This window comes from Cupressus sempervirens, chromosome 5, assembly GCF_028749045.1.
Source record: "Cupressus sempervirens isolate cs-2001-9-10 chromosome 5, ASM2874904v1, whole genome shotgun sequence".
Lineage (NCBI taxonomy): Eukaryota > Viridiplantae > Streptophyta > Pinopsida > Cupressales > Cupressaceae > Cupressus > Cupressus sempervirens.
In genome coordinates, this window is record NC_143122.1 from 602240489 (window position 1) to 602258183 (window position 17695).

The window sequence follows — 17695 nt, forward strand, 5'->3', positions numbered from 1 at the left end:
TTTGACAATACAGTAAATAAGATCTATAAATCTCAAAAATCCTGATCGCTGGATCAATTCTGGTGGGTGTTGAACAGTAGAAATAATTCATGCAATACAAGAAGCCTTGGCGACCTATTTATAGGAGAGGAAAGTTGGAAGAAATAATTACACCGAATACAATCATTCTTAAAAACTTAAATTATATGTTTCGATTACAGCGGTGATGCTTTACGGTTACAAAATTAAACGTTTTCTAGTTAAGTCGAGAGGCTTCTACAATGGGAGCACATTTCGCTATAAACAATCTAACATTTTAAAAACATTTGACAGGCAGTTGAACAGTTATACCACGTCCTTTATTGAAATTCCATTCGGACTTGACCAGCAATGCTTAACATTGACGCTTCCCATTCCCTCATTAACCACACTGTATTTTTGGTTTAAAGGATTCGATATTTCCAAACACTAAACACGCGTCCCGCGAGTACGTAATTTCAAACATCAGGTAATTGCAAACGTTAGGTGAAGTCGGGTCGTCATCAAATAACAATTTATTGTTGACAGTGTGAAGACACATTCAGATGTTTCTAAATATATTTCTTCATCATTCACTCTAGCAAGAAGAAAGCCAATAATTTGTTATGACAAGAAAACCAAACGTCTTGCCTTATGCTCCATTTTGACGCATTACATGTTTTCAATTCTTTGAAGTTGAACCATCACACATCAACATTAATCTGTTATGACAAGAAAACCAAACGTCTTGCCTTATGCTCAATTTTTACGCGTTACATGTTTTCAATTCTTTGAAGTTGAACCATCATACATCAACATTATAAATGGCAAGAGCCTATTTTGTTTTCTATTCAACATTGTATTGAATGACAGGATTGATATTCTAATTTCTATTCAACATTGGATTGAGTAACAGGATCAATATTCTGATTTCTATTCAACATTGGATTGAGCAACAGGATCATTATTTTGAGTATGTATGTTTATGTGTTTTGATTTCTTCTATTTAAGAAACTTTTATTGTGTTGTTTTTTCTTATTTTCAAAGCTTTATAATTTCCTTAATTTTCCTTAGAAACTTTGATAGAATAGAAATTCTTCTCAATTAGAAACATTGCAGATTTGTATTTCTTCCATTTTAGAAACTTTTATTGTGTAATTTTTTCCTATTTTGAAATCTGCATAGTTTCCTTAAATTTTCTTAGAAACTTTGATAGAATAGAAATTCTTCTCAATTAGAAACATTGCAAATTTGTATTTCTTCCATTTTAGAAACTTTTATTGTGTAGCTTTTTCCTATTTTGAAATTTGCATAGTTTCCTTAAATTTCCTTAGAAACTTTGTTATATTAGAAATTCTACTCAATTGGAAAATTGCAGATTTCTTTCTATTTCTTTCTCTTCATTCAAAACATTAGATTTTTAGAATTTAGATATTATAGTATAAATTAATCTGACCTTTTCATTAGATTATTTGAATCAATGATTATATTCCTCTATCTATTATTAAAATAACATTACAAAGCTATTTGAAAATGGAAAACACATGATAGATGATTTAGACACAGAACTTTCAAAGTTTTAGGTTTTAACCATGGGATATATAATTAAGTTTCTAACATCCTTCTTTTAGAGCTAAAAATAGCAGGATTAATAATTTGGTTTAAGAATCTAGGAAGCAGATTAATAATGGTAATTGTTTGCAATTTTTTATAATTATATGTTTTACAATTTTTAAATTTTTTTAAATAAATAATTTGTTGTCAAGAAATATATTAGTATAAAATTATGATTCAGTTAAATTAATATTCAAAATATTTTTACAAGAATAAAAAATGTAGTAGTAGATGGGTTCAATGTTGTTTTTAGATTTGATCTTGTAAGATTTTAAATCTTTATATAAGTGCTACATTCTATGAACTATCATCATCATGTTGAAGAGCAGTAGATAGATTTTAGATTAACTAATTATATAGTATGGGTCATGTGAACTATTATCATGATGTTAAATGAAAGTAGATGAGATTTATATTAGTTATAGCTCCTACAAAATATTATTAAGATTTTCAAAAAAAGTAGAAGAATTTTTAATCAACTAATTATATGCTATAGGTCCTATGAACTATTATTGTACTATTAAATAAAAGTAGATGGATTTGAGATTAGCTAATTATACTATTATAGGTTTTATCAACTGCTATCATGATATTAAATAGTAGTAGAATAATTTACATAAGCTCATTATACATCATGAAGCAATTTAAATCTAATACTTTAAAGAAACTCTTTAATAAAAATAGGAGTTATTTTAAAAAAAAAATTGAAAATTGATTTGAAACCAATCCATTATATAGTTTATCAAACATCCAAGTTTAAATAAATAAACATATATACACATGTACAATTATAATTAATTTATATATTTATAATGCATGATACATTAATTTTTATTAATGAGTAGTAATATTTTTAATAGATAGATCATTTTTAATATATAAAATTCTAGATTATACTATTTTTCATGTTATATTGTTAAAATTCAGATATGCTCTCAAATTATTGATATTAGAAAACCTTTTAATTTTTTAAGATTTATTTACTATATGGAGTAGGAAGAGTTGGGGTAATTTAGTTTTTAAGGAATTCTATTATTATTTGTCATTTTGATACTAACCATTTTAAATCCTTACATTATAGATATCAGAAAAAAATTACCTATGGATGCTCAACAAAATAATTCTGAAAACACTATCACAAGCCCACTTCTTGCAGACGACTCAGTGCAATCAAATCAAATTGCACAAAATTATTTGGATAGATTGGGAACAATCATTTCTAAGTCTTGTAAAAAAATTACAGATGAAATTCATACTGCGAGCTTTCATGTTCGAGGTGTTCAAGATTCTCAAATCTTACAGATGGGACAATATACAAAGGAAATTCATGATGCATGGAAGAAATCATTTGGGTTCTTTGAATTTATGAAAGACATTCTAGAAATTCTAGAAAAGAAATTCTAGAAAAGGGAATGAATGTCAAGGACTTTTGGTGTAGATATGAATGGCAACATAGGGGGTCCCCACACATACATGGATTCATATGGATTGAAGGAGCACTTGATGTGGATAAAATTGACTGGTCAAATCAGGATGAAAGGAGAAGTGCTGAAAGATATTTTCACTCCATTGTTCATGCATGGAACCCTAGAAATGATCCTCATCAACGAAATATATAGGCATGTTAATAAATATTTATACATATTCATGTAATGTGATATTAATTAGTGTACTTATCTTTTCTTACCTTCAATTGTAGGCATTGGTCAATTTTCAACAACATCCATGTCTCAAAAACACAAGAGAACTTGCAGAGGTGGATTTGGACCGTGACTATGACGAAATATTAAATTGTGTGGAGCAACACACAATTTGTAAGGAGGGTGCATGCCTACGAAAAAAGAAGGGAAAGATGGTTTGCAAGTAATTATTTCATCCCGATGAATATTTATTAAATATATATAAATAATTACTACAAAATGATAGGGCTTAATATAATATTTCTTACATGGAGTCTAGGTATAATGCTCCCTGGCCATTAAACTTGGGGGGATCAAAATTATATGAAGACATGGAAATAGGGGAAAAGAAATTTGAACCAATGAGAAATGATGATAGAGTCAATTCACATAATCGCCACATGCTACAATTATGGAGAGCAAATATAGATTGGCAACCTGTTCTTTCCAAACATGCTGCCATAAAATATATCGCCAAGTATGGAGCAAAAGCAGAGAAAATCTCAGAAACATACCAACAAATGTTGATGCGTCTATCCAATATGGAAAATCCAGATGATTTAGTAGCACGACCATATAGGAGGCTTCTAACTGAGACAATTATAGAAAGAGACATTGGTGCTCAAGAAACTTTCCATATGTTATTAGAGCTTCCATTGGTGGAGTGTAGTAGAAGATTTGTCAATCTAAATGTCTCACTTGAGATGTTCAAACCTGTAACTCTAAATAATGAAAATGAAAATGATGAAGAGAATAATGAAGAACAAACAAAATCTTTCATTGATGGTCATAAAAAAAGGCCATTATGTATGGAAGGTGTTACATTAATTGATGCAGCTAGATTATGGATATATAATCCTAAGAGAAAAAGAGACAACAAATGGGAGCCTAGGGAAAAAGCTGCAATTGTCAGAGTATTTCTTAGGTTTGTATCTATCCCTTCACATGAGTGAGGTAAATGGATCAAGTTTTGTTTATTAGAGTTACTTCTCTACAAGCCATTCCGTGATATTGGTCATGATGATGCCTCTATCATACAAAGTTGGGAGACATTCACTTACAACCCTTGGCATGTTTAACGTATAATGTTTGCAGAAAATGTTGAAAACCCAAATGATTCTGAAACTAAAGATAATGAAGATGTTCATAGAAATACTACAGAACATGAATGAGAGATTATATCTAGGTTGCACCAGGGTCAAAATATACATTCCTTAGAAATAGACATGTTGGGGAGAAGAGATGTTGATAGACAAACAAATTGGTCTGTTGATTAAGGAGAAGAGTACACTTCTAGATCAATCAATTGCATAAGTAACATGAAGAATCATGGGTGCCTTATCTATGATGAAATTCCTCAATGCATAAACTACATGACCCTTGGTGAGAAACAAAAAAAGGCAGTCAACATAATCATGATGCACTACCACAGAAATCAAAATGTAGAACCATTGTTTTTGATAATTCAAGGAACAACAAGAACAGGAAAATCATATCTAATTGGTGCCATTAGTCAATCTCTTCAAAATGCTGCAATGCCCTCCCATTCTCCACTTCTATTACTTGCACCAATAGGAGTTGCAACATTCAATATAGGAGCTTCTACAATTCATTCAAAATTGAAGATACCAATAAGAGATTTTTCTCAGCTGGAAGGAGCAAGACTCACATGTTTTCAAGAAGAAATGTCACATATAAAATATATTTTGATTGATGAAATGAGCTTCATTGGTCAAAACATGTTGGAAAATATAGATTCACAACTAGGCCAAGCATTCCCACAATTTGCACATATAAGCTTTGGAGGTAAAGATTCTATTTTTGCATCATGAATAGCTTACTCATGTGTGAAATATACTATATTTGAATCAAAATTATGAATTAATACATAGTTTTTAAAATAGTTATTTTTTTCAATTATATTTCAGGTGTATCTATAATATTGGTGGGAGATTTGGGCCAGCTGCCTCCTGTTAATGATAGAGCAGCATATGACAGTAATAAGCGTGCAAAGTTGCTATGGCAAGAATTCAAGACTATTGTCACATTAGATAAGATATTTAGATGAGATGGGGAAGATATTGACCAACAAAGATTTTGACAACTTTTGACGAATCTAAGAGATGCAAACCCACAAATTGATGATTGGAGGTTGCTAATGTCAAGGACCCCTATCAACATAGATATTGCAACAAATTTTGAATTTAATAATGATGTTCATTTGTTCTCAACAAATGAAAATGTTCACGCTCATAATAAAAAAATGCTACATTCATTGAAGCATCATGTTGCACGTTGTGTTGCATCAAAAATAGGTAGTATTAATACAATAGATGACTGTTCAAATGATGAGCTTGATCTAGAGTTGTTAATATGTAAGGATTCAAGGGTCATGCTAACTTCAAATGTATGGATAGAGGCTGGTCTTGTAAATGGGGCTCTTGGATACATTCAAAAAATTGTCTACAAGCAAGGCAGTGCTCCACCTGAGCCTCCAACATATGTGATGGTTGAGTTTGATGGTTATTCAGGGTTACCATTTGAAGATCATAATCCTAAGATAATTCCAATACCACCAATACAAAAGGGTAGAACACTTCAACTGCCATTGAGGTTGGCATGGGCATTGACTATTCACAAATCTCAAGGACTGACTCTTCCCAAAGCAACAATTGATATAGGACCAAGAGAAAGAGCAGGATTGACATTTGTGGCAGTTTCACGTGTAAAATCTCTCCAGTGTTTGAGAATAATGCCTCCTTTCACATATGATCGTTATGAGAAAATGAAAAAGGGTAGATAAATTTTGAAGCACAAGGATGAGGAAAATAGACTTAAGCGCCTTGGGGATAGCTGATGTGATATGTTCTTCTTAAATATTATGTCTGTAAAAATCTTTTTGGACACATTAGTATTTTGTTTGTAACACTTCCTACTATATTCCATGTTTTAAAAATGTCTCTATTATACAATGATAAATGATAAAAATAACTTTCTTCATTTTAATTTATTCCATTTTGAGAAATCCTATCTTTTTTTCATGATCTTTTATTTTTATAGATCTTAATTAATTGTAATGATGTATTAAGTAATAATTATATCTTAACTAATTGTACTTATGTTTTAAGTAATTATTGTACTGATTCATTCAGTGATATCACTTTATGTTTACAAATTATATTTACTTTTGCTTCAATGTCTCTTAATATTTGATGACATTATTATGGATAACTTTTCTTTATTTAAACTATTAAATAAAAGATTCATTATATAATTTGAAAGAAAAAAACCAATGAATATAATTTACTTATTCTAATTATCATCTAATATTAATTTGATTTTGTTTCATACTTTTAAAATTAGTGAACTGAACTTTATTTGCATTGACTTTATTTGGTCTATATTTAAGTATAAGTGCCAGATTTAATTTGTGTGTTATATATTTGATTATATCTTATAATGGTTTTATATATTTTTATATTGATATTTAAAAAAAAATTTACAGCATATCATCTGAGCTATGGATTCTTCTATTGGAGAGTCAAATATCATTGTTACGAGTCTTGTTGCTTCCATAACCTCCAATAATTTCTTTGAGACTGATTTAGATAAATGTAAATGAATAATCTGGGAATCATGCTCACATATAATCAAAGCTTTGGAGAACGTTGCATTATCAATTGATACTGTTGATGAACTAGAAATAATGGAAATGGTAGATGTTGCCAAAGTTATCTGTGACACATCTGCAAAAACAGATGCATTTCCAGAAATGATGAAAGAAGTCTTCCACGATCATTGCTCTAATAAAGGTCGCAACACCATCCTTATCACTAAGGAATATGTGATGCAGCTACATCATTATGGAGAAATGTTCTTTTTTTAGTTTCTTCTCATATTTCCTATACTTGATCTGAATACTTCTACTTGGGCTTATATTTCCTATTTCATCTATGTAAGTTTTATGAACAATAACATGAATAAGTTATTTTCACTATTCAACTCATGAACACATATTTTTTTTCTTCTATGTGAATTTTATGAACAACAAAACAAATAAATAAATTCCACTCTTCAAATGATGTTTAAAGGTATACTTATGATATTTGATGTTACATTTTCTATGCATAATCATCAACACTAATAATAATATTTATGAAATTGCTAACATTGATATGTATATTATGTATAAAATTTATGCTCTCATTCATATCTTAGATGCCATATTATCTATGCACAATTGTCAAAACTAATAATAAAATGTATAAAAATATAAAATTGATACTGACCCTTTAAAAGATTAACATTTTATCAAGTCATTCAAAATTAATTATTCAAATGCATTACTCCAAATTTTATTTTAATATTTATTAATAATTAAAGTTATTAATTCTAATAATTAAATAACCTTAATAAATTAAAATAATATTTTAAAAAATAAAAATAATAATAGAAAAATAATATAATATATTTAAACAAATAATATTATTAATTGTGTGCCGCGTCTACTACTAGTTTATATATATATATATATATATATATATATAAGCTGAGAGTTATCCTTCTCGAGACGCCTATTTTCATAATCTAACTAAGTGCAATAGGTGTCTCGAGAAGGATAACTCTCGGCTATATATATATAAGCTAGTCTTATTAGTCCCGCCTATAAATAGGCGAAGACTACAGTTTTCAATCTATTATTTTCTATTAATCCTTGCTTTGGTAGTTGTGCAGTTTGTAAGAAAATTCATTTATACTATGGTACCACTAAATTTTTTCATTAAATGAAATTTATGAATTTATGGTATCACTAAATTTTGTCATTAAATGAAATTTATGAATTTAATTTTCTATAATGTGATTGGATGAGGCCATTTTTCTAAGCAATCTTTTTCATTTTTCTTTTGTAGGAAATATAAGTGAAAATAAGGTTTGACATTTGGCAAAGGTAACAAACATGTCATTTTGGAGGTTTTGTGTGCATTATGCTACATGCCTATGACATATGTAATCACACTATCCTATGTTTAATCTACCTCCTCCTCACAATTATGCACGTAACTTCTATTCTTAGTGAAATAGTAAAATTGGTTGTGGATTTGGGTATGTTAACAAGGTTGAACCTTCTATAAATTTGAGCTTCAGTATTTCTTCTATTAATGTGATTATTTTCATTTAAAAATATATGACTATTTCTTATGAAAAAATTAAAATGGTGATTCCTAAACTTGCTTCAATTTGAGAACTATTGTTGTTAATTTGATTATTTTGATTAATTCAAAGGATAGATTGCAAAAGCTTTGAAAAACTATAGTTCCTAAGGTTAAATTTGAAATGGAAGCTTTTCATTCTAAAAGAAATTGATAAATTCAGGGTGTCTCCCTTTTTAAATACCCTTTTCATCTACAAGTATCTTAAATGTTTGTAATGCCATGTAAAAAAATGTTGTTGTGTTTTGGGAAATTCTTAAATGGAAAAATGTTATACATTGCCCTATTCGGAAAAATCTGATGATTTGATGTTATACAGTCTTCTATTATCTACAGTCTTTAATGTCATGATTAATTGTAGTAAGAAATTCAATTATATTTTTGGGCCAAGTTTATGTAATATCCTTTTTGGTGTAAATAAGTATTTACTTATTACACTTAAGTTTACTTAGGTTAATGCATTATTATTATGCATTATTTTATTATTTCTTAGGTGAGACACTTAAGAGTTTGCGTACTCTTATGAGTTGTCATGTTGATAACACTTGAGTAAGCGACTCTAATTCAACACATGGTGTCTACAACACTGGCGTTTGCATAATTAATTGAGTTGTCATGTAGACAACATAGTTATTCGCACTCCTAATTTAGCACATGGTGTTTACAACATTATTTTGTGTGCTAGACCTTTGTGGTCTTATCCTCGCATCATCACACTTACACTTGTGCTTAATGGAGGATAACCCATATCTGGTGGGCATGTGCCTAGTTGTATGACTTATCATGTTGTTCATTCCTATGTATTCTAGAAGCATTCTAGAGGCCTTTATATATAGGCACTCCTAGTGTACTTTCACACATTGAATCAATATTATATTATCATTCTGATCATACTCTTTTGGTCTACTATTGTGCTTGTGCTTGAGTTCCTTGGTCTTGGGTGAATTTTTCCCCAAGGAAAATTCTTACATGGTATTAAAGCTGAGGAAGATTTTTTTCACATAGTCATTCGAGACCATTCTTGCTTCAACACCTCAACCTAGATACAAAGAATCTGCAAAAATTAGGAGTGTCTAAAGCTAAAATAGATCTTGCCATTGCATCCAAAATGTTGATTCAGCGAAAATCAACTATCAATTTGCCTATGCTAGGCCAAAGTCTATTTTGAGGCAATTTGTTTTTGCAAACCGACACTTGAAGGCTTGATTTGCAAACTAGGTATGGTCATTTATTTGATTTGTCGATTTATTGTTCAGATCTATAATTATTTATTCTTTGCAATTATTTGTATTTTTAAATTTTTTTAGAATTTTTTTGCCCAATAGGGCTTGCAGAGAATTTTTTTTCCAGGAACCGGGCAGTAAATATTCCATCGGCATCTTCAATATTTGGCGAGCAAATATTTTGAATCCGACAACCACATCTAGCCAAGCCTATCCATTTTCGACATGCTTCCTTTGTTAGAATACTGTGGGTGTTTCATTTTACACATCTTGTAAGGTTGTCCCCCACCGAATGTGGGACTAACCCCCCCCTAGTTGTTTTCAAAATTTCTAGTGCAGTGATTTTGGCCATGGCGAGTGTTTTTCGACTCTTGAACAGCTCCAACGCTTGGCACCGGCCCATGATGTCTGTTCCACCTCCTGCGACGGCTTGTGCTTTGTTTTCACTTATGCAGCCTCATGTTTTTAGGCACTTCGAACATCTATCTACCCATGCATGTGGGATTAAACCAATTGTCACCATCCACCATAAATTGTTGCCTGGCATCGAAATACCTATCGCTAGCCCACTTCTACATACGTAATCACCATTGTCGACCTCTTAATTCCATGACAATCATGAAAGCTTCCTAGCAAGCCCTATTCACCCTGGCTTGAATCTCCAGAAACAACAATGAACATCTTCAACACTGCGAAAAATCTCTAGCAGCTTGACACATGGACATTGCCACATCACTGATAACATCAGCCCGCCATCGCACACGTGGACATTGCCAAATCAGTAGTAAATTTAGCGTACACATCACCATCTACATCCTTTTTCCATATATCTTGTATACATCTGTACAGTACACGCAGGCAGCCGTATATCACTGACATCATCATTACATCACCATGACATCACTAGAGGGGCCCAAATATGCTGACATCAGCAGTTTGCTATCCTAAATTGGATGATCATCTGAATATCATCTAGGGGAAATTTAAACTGCTACAAAAACCTCTTCATTGTCAAATTTAACCCCATCTTTTACTGATCCAACCCTTCTTCAAATTAATTTTTGATTTTGCAATCCAACTTTGGGAGGCCATATCTCAGCCATCCAAACTCATAATTAGGTGCATTTTTTTAAATTTTGGCTAGAATTTCTTAAAGTTTTCAGTGGTGTAGTTCTTTTCTGGTTTTGGTGCATGCATTTCTAATAAATTGCATCTTTTCGTGATTGTACCAGTCCAATCCTACATTTTGCAACTTCAATTGCTCCGTATGGGCTCATCTGGACACGAAAATAGGTTTTGTTTTGTTTGAAAGTATGTTATTTTTTTCTACTTTCCATATCTATAATCATATTATAGGGTTGTGTGGACAAAAATATCACTTTCAGCATTAGGTCTTTTTCTGCATTGTAATGTTTTGATATATCTTTAGAATTGTTGTATATCTGAGGTACATTGTAATGTTCTAGTTTTGAACTCCAGAAGGAGGTTGTAAAAGGAAAAATTAGAAACCCACTAAGGCCAAAATTGGAAAGCAACCATTGTAAATGCACTACATATAAAATGCCAAAAAAATCTTTTTTAGGGAGGGGGTTTCTTGATTGAGTGAAAATGGAGGGTGTTCTTGGTGTTGTGTTCCTCTTTTCTTGTTGTTTTCTTTGATTTTCTCCATCATGGGAAGTTTCAAGTCTCCAAAATTAACACCTCATAACTATGCTACATGGTCCATTAAAATGTGGTGTCATTTAATGCATAAAAGAAGTTTCTCAATATGTAGATGTCACCCTTCCTAAACCAATAGGTGATCAAGTATCTACAACGAACATCTCATCATGGGAAATAATGGATAGGAAAACCCTGGGTGATATTTGTTTGGGGGTTGAAGACAAGATCATCTATGAGCTCCAGAAGTCTCGTACATCCAAGGAAGCTTGGGATACCCTCAAAAACCCATATGGTAAAGTGTCTGAAGAAGATGTTTTCAAAATTGATGATGAGCTTGTCTCTTTAGATCCAAAGACATTTGATTCTATACAAGACTTTATCATAAATGTGAATGAATTAAGAGTGAAACTTGATGATTGTGGGAGTCTTATTAAAGATGACAGGTTAATCTATCTCATTCATAATAAGCTTCCATCTGAGTACTTCACATTTGTTTCTTCTTATAACACCTCAAAGACTACATTAAGGTCTACCTATCATAAAGTCGCTTTTGATCGCTATGCTATACTGTTGGATGACGAAGAAAAGAAGTTGAAATCAATGGGGATTCTCAAGTCATCCAAGTCTAAGGCATTGGTGGCCAATAGTGAGGGTTCTCAATCTTCAAATAAAGGAAAGGCAAAGAAGAAGAAGTGGAAAAATAACACACAAGAGGATTCAGAAAAGACAACACCACCATCAAATCAACAAGGCAAGTCTTCGCCAAATTCAAACAAGAAGGGTGACACCAATAAGGAGAAGAAAAAGTGTGCTTATTGCAAGAAATTGGGTCATGATGAACATGAGTGTTATCATAAAAAGATTGATCAGTTGACAACCATCATAAAGAAACACAATGCTCCACTGCCTAATGCTTATAAGGAGAAAGGATCCTCATCTTTAGATTCAAAGGGCAAAGGGTAAGCACTCATGGAAAACTCAAGTTCTTTAGCAGAATGGATTCTTGACTTAGGTGCCTCATATCATATGGGTTCTTAAAAGGGAGACTTTTCTTCATTGAAGCAATCAAAGGTACCACACATCTTTGTAGGCGATGATACAAAAATGGAAGTTGAAGGGAAAGGAAATGTGTAAATGGAAAATGGAGAATTCAAAGATGCTCTCTATGTTCCTAACCTAAGTTATAATCTCCTCTCAATTTACCAAATCACTCACCTTGGAGATGGAAATAAAGTTGAGTTCCTTCGAGATTCAGTAATGATGTGATCTCTAAAAGATGATTCTGTGTTTGCAATGGGGAAAGTTAATCATGACAACAAGTTGTATTCTTTCTCTCACTTTGTGCCTAAGTCTCCTTCATATGCTTTGTTGACTCAATATAATCCACAAACAAAATTATGGCATGAGTGGTATGATCATCTTGCCTTCCACTATCTTTAGCAACTTTGATCACAAAACATGGTCAAAGGTCTACCTGCAATCATCTTTTCCAAAGGTGAATGTTCAACATGTTCAATGGATATGCATCTAGAGGAGAAGTTAACTAAAGGGAAGTCTTCAAAAGCACTAGTTGTTCTTCAATTGGTTCACATGGTACTAGCAAGTTCTTTTGTAGTGACATTAGTCAGCTAGGGTCGCTACATACTTACTTTCATTGATGACTTTTCATGCTACACATGGATCTACTTTCTTCATCACAAGAATGAAGTGTTGGATAAGTTTCTAGCCTTCAAGAGTCATGTTGAACAACAATCTAGGAAATCCATCAAAGTTATAAGGATAGAAAATGAAAGAAGATATGCGAACAAAAGAATTAAAGACTTTTGCAAACTTGAGGGTATTGATCTTTAGAATCCACTAGCATTATGTCCACACAAGATAGATGTTGCAACATTGAGGATACAAACTCTTAAATCAATGGCAAGTTGCATGATACAAGCCAAGTCTCTTGATCCATCGCTTGAAGTCAAAGCTATAAGTAGTTCCAATCACATACTGAGTAGGTCTCCTCATAATGCCTTAGGTGGAAAGACTCATTTTCAAGCAAGGTGTTGTAGAAAACTAGCTGTGAGTCATTTCAGAGTCCTCGGTTGTCCAACATGGGCAAACATATCTTCCAAGGGATGCAAGGCACCACCACCTTGGCCTTTTACTTTCATCAGATATGAAGATAGTGTTAAGGAATACTTACTTATGGATCGTGAGACACATGAGATTTTCATAGAGAGGAATGTACACTTTGAGGAAAGTTGACCAAGCTTATCCTCTAATCCTATCCACACTTCATATATTGTGGAAACTAATAGTGACACCCGTGATAGTGGTTCAACATACTCAGTTATGTAGGATCCTATTGATAGATGCAGGGAGAGGTCACAACATTAGCACATTGCACATGCATATATTGCCATAGTGATAGGTCAAGCACAATAGGGAACACCTTGTCTTCCAGCTCCAACATCAATGGATGACCTTTTGATAGACATTTCAAGTTTTTTTGTGGAGTCACACATATCAGATTTGGGAGACATCATTGATGATATACATCTTCTCTTTGATGGAGAATATCCTTCTTCAGTTGTTGCAAGGGCTCACTCTGACCCTCATGTCCATTCTGTACATGATTGATCTTCACAGGTTCATATGATTGTGGATCCTTATGTACAATAGTTGCAGGATGCCTCTTTATCAGTTGAGGAGATAGTAGATTAATTAGGATAGGTTCTACATACATCCTTGCTAGATCTGACTTTGTTCTTTTTAGCGGCATTGGAAGGGGTGACAATCAATATCAACACAGGGATAGTTGAGCAAGTTTCAGAGGCATCATCGATCATCCAGATTCTTTCTACACATAGGGGAAGCATCTCATTTGTACCTATGATATTGTTTATTTCAAAGGGGAAGAACATTATTTAGCAGTCCTGGATCAGCTTTTGCATCAGAGCAACTATCAATAATTGACACACTTCATTAGGGGGGGGACAACCTGGTCTCTCTTCTTCTTCTCTTTTATTGGGGGACCTTTTCCTCTTTTGGGATTATGTTCTTCTCATATTTCTCTATTTTATATACTTGATGTATGTCGTAATGGAGGGGTCTTGATTACTCCATCCATCCATGCATCTTGTATTTTCATCTCTCTTTTTGGGGGAGGGTTTTTCCAATGAGGTTTTCCCTCTTTCTCCACTTTATGAGAGATTGCATTTTATTATACCTAGCATGGCCTAGTAGCAGAGACCCATTATACAATGCTATATACTTTAGAGTTCTAGCTTCATTCTATTTATCACTTTTATGATGTTTTTTCTTATTATTATAAATTTTAAAAATAAAAATATTAATCTTATTTGTCCTGCCTATAATAGGCAAAGACTACAATTAACAATCTATTATTTTCTTTTAATCCTTGTTTTGGTAGTTGAGCTATTTGTGATGATCATCCAAAAATAATGAAATTACAAAGTTGGATTTGTGCATTCCAAGATGCTAAGATGATAGAAGATGAGTCGATCAAAAATTATATAGGAAGAATACCAAAAATTGTTGCAGGTATTCAATCTCTTGGTGGAACTAAACATGATGATGAGGTTATGGAAGATCTTGAAAAGTCTATCACCACCATTCAAGAAAAAAACTTCGATGATTTAACTAGTAATTCCTTGCACCAATGATTTCACAAAGGAATTTTTTTTTGAAATATTAGAATCTATTGAAGTAGAAATTAGACAGTCTAGGGAACTAGCTAGAGTTAAGACAGCTTTCAGTGCTATGCACATTCGACCTAATCTATCAAGAAGTACAAGCACATGAGGAGACTCTGCGAGTAATAGCAGATATGAAGAAGGAATAGGACTTCTGGTAACAAGAGAAAAAGATGGTAAGAAAATATTTAAATGTTGGACTTGTGATGAATGTGGTCATTTTCCATCTAAATGTCCTAAAAGAGAGAAAAAGTTCAGAGGAAAATTTAAGCCTAGAAGAGATAAGGATAGAAATTGTTTATATGCTAATGAGGATGAAGAATCTGATGAAAAGAATCAAAGTGAATATGGCGATGAATTAGGATTTGTGGATATTAAGGAAGATAACCTTGATAAAGAAATTAGAGAAGAGAGAGCTCTAGTTAGCCAAGTTGAGAAGAAATCAGATTGGATAATTGATAGTGGATGTTCACATCACATGACTGGTGAAACTAACATTGATGATGTTTACAATGTAACCTATCATATTACAAGGATTAAATCTATTACTATTGATGGTGAAACTAACACTGATGATGTTTACTTTGTTGATGGTTTGTAACATAATTTATTAAGTGTTGGACAATTGGTAGACAAGGGATATTTGTTGTAGTTCATAGAGAAGTTTTGCATTATCAAAGGCAAGGATGGTATGCTGATTGGTATTGGAACTAGATCCAAAGGTAATGTATTTTAGTTGAATCTTATTGAAATAACATGTTTTATTGTAAACGTTGACAATAGTTGGTTATGACATAGAAGGTTTCGTCATATAAACTTTGATAATATCATGAAAGTTAGCAGTACATTTGTAATGAGAGATCTACGTAAGATTATTAAGCCTAATAATGTTGTCTACGAGGAATGTATTTTGGCTAAATAGAGGAAAGTGTCTTTTACTATCAAGAAGTTCTAGATACTACAGAGAAATTGGAGAATTTTCACATAGATCTGAGTGGTCCTCTAAGAACTAGAGGATTCTGTGGTGAAAGGTACTTTATGATTTTTGTTGATGATTTCACTAGGATGATGTGGGTAGCATTTCTTAAAGAAAAGTCTGAAGTTTTTGAGAAATTTAGGATATTCAAGAATAGAGTTAAAAATGAATCTGGTGTTAAGATTAAGTGTTTAAGATTAGATAGAGGAGGAGAGGTCACCTCTAGAGAGTTCAACATGTTTTGTAAAGATAATGGAATCAAAAGAAAATTATCTTCACCTAGAACACCTGAACAAAATGGGATTTTTTAAATAAGGAACAAATACATAGTAGAAGCAACAAGAGAGATGTTATTTGACAATGATGTCTCAAAGAGATTTTGGAGAGAAGTAGTTAACACTATAGTATATGCTCTGAATAGAGTATAGATTAGAAAAGTTATGAGTAAGAAACCCTATGAGTTATGGTTTGGTCACTCACCATCAGTCAAGTATTTTTGAATATTTGGAATTAAGTGTTACATAAAGAGAGATGATGATATAGGTAAGTTTGATCCTAGAAGTGATGGAGGTAAGTTTCTTGGTTACTTTTTGAAAAGAAAATCATATAGATGCTTCAACTATAGAACTAAGACAATAGTTGAGTGCACAGATGTAGGGATTGATAAAAATTTTGGTACTAAAGAGAAGATAGTAGATTATAACTCTAATGAAGAAGAGGATAATTTTGGATTTGTTAGACATAATGCCAAAATTCTTTTTGAGACTAACAATGATTTGCAGAATAAAGTATCTATTGAGCATAGAGAAGAACATAGATCTAAACCTAGGGAAGCGATCAGAATTGAGATGTCCACTAGTACTTCTACTAGAAACATGACAAAGACTCACCCTCTAGGGTAGATAATTAGAAGCAAGAATAAAAGTTTGATGACAAGGAATAAAGAAAATGAGGAATTGGGTCTGATTTCTGAAGTGGAACCTAAGAGCAGAGATGAGGCATGTAAGGATGATCATTGGATGCAAGCTATGAAAGAAGAACTAGATTAGATTGTGAAAAATGAGACATGGGATTTAGTTCCTAGACCTAAAGACAAGAATGTGATAGGAACCAAATGGGTATTCAAAAATAAGATGAATAAGAAAGGAGAAGTTGTGAGAAACAAGGCCATACTTGTTTGCAAAGGTTACTCACAATAGGAAGGCATAGATTTTGAAGAAACCTATGCACCCATGGAAAGAATGGAAGCAGTAAGGATGTTCTTGGCTTATGCAGAAAGAAAATTTTTTAAAGTTTATCAGATGGATGTCAAGTCAACTTTTCTAAATGGAGAGCTTGAAGAAGTCTACATTGAGCAACCTGATGGATTCCCTCTAATAGAAGATAAAGATTTTGTATTTAGACTAAATAAAGAACTGTACGGTCTGAAGCAAGCACCTAAAACCTGGTATGCAAGGTTGGTTAGGTATTTATCAAAGCTTGGATTTATTAAAGGTACAATAGATGGTAATTTGTATTTGGAGAAAACTAATGATGACCTATTCATCATTATAATATTTGTGGATGACATAATATTTGGAGGAAATAATGAAGAAAGTGATAAATTTGCTAAAGAGATGAAAAATGAATT

At 32.2% G+C, this 17695-nt stretch overlaps 1 protein-coding gene across 1 annotated transcript; it reads left to right on the forward strand.

Moving 5' to 3' along the window:
- The first annotated feature begins 3691 nt into the window (after positions 1–3691).
- LOC149557349 (uncharacterized) lies at positions 3692–6093 on the forward strand. Its single transcript, XM_089830221.1, has 3 exons — positions 3692–3908; positions 5219–5287; positions 5606–6093. The coding sequence occupies exons 1-3, from the start codon at positions 3692–3694 to the stop codon at positions 6091–6093; spliced, it is 774 nt and encodes a 257-aa protein (XP_089686347.1).
- Positions 6094–17695: the final 11602 nt, after the last annotated feature.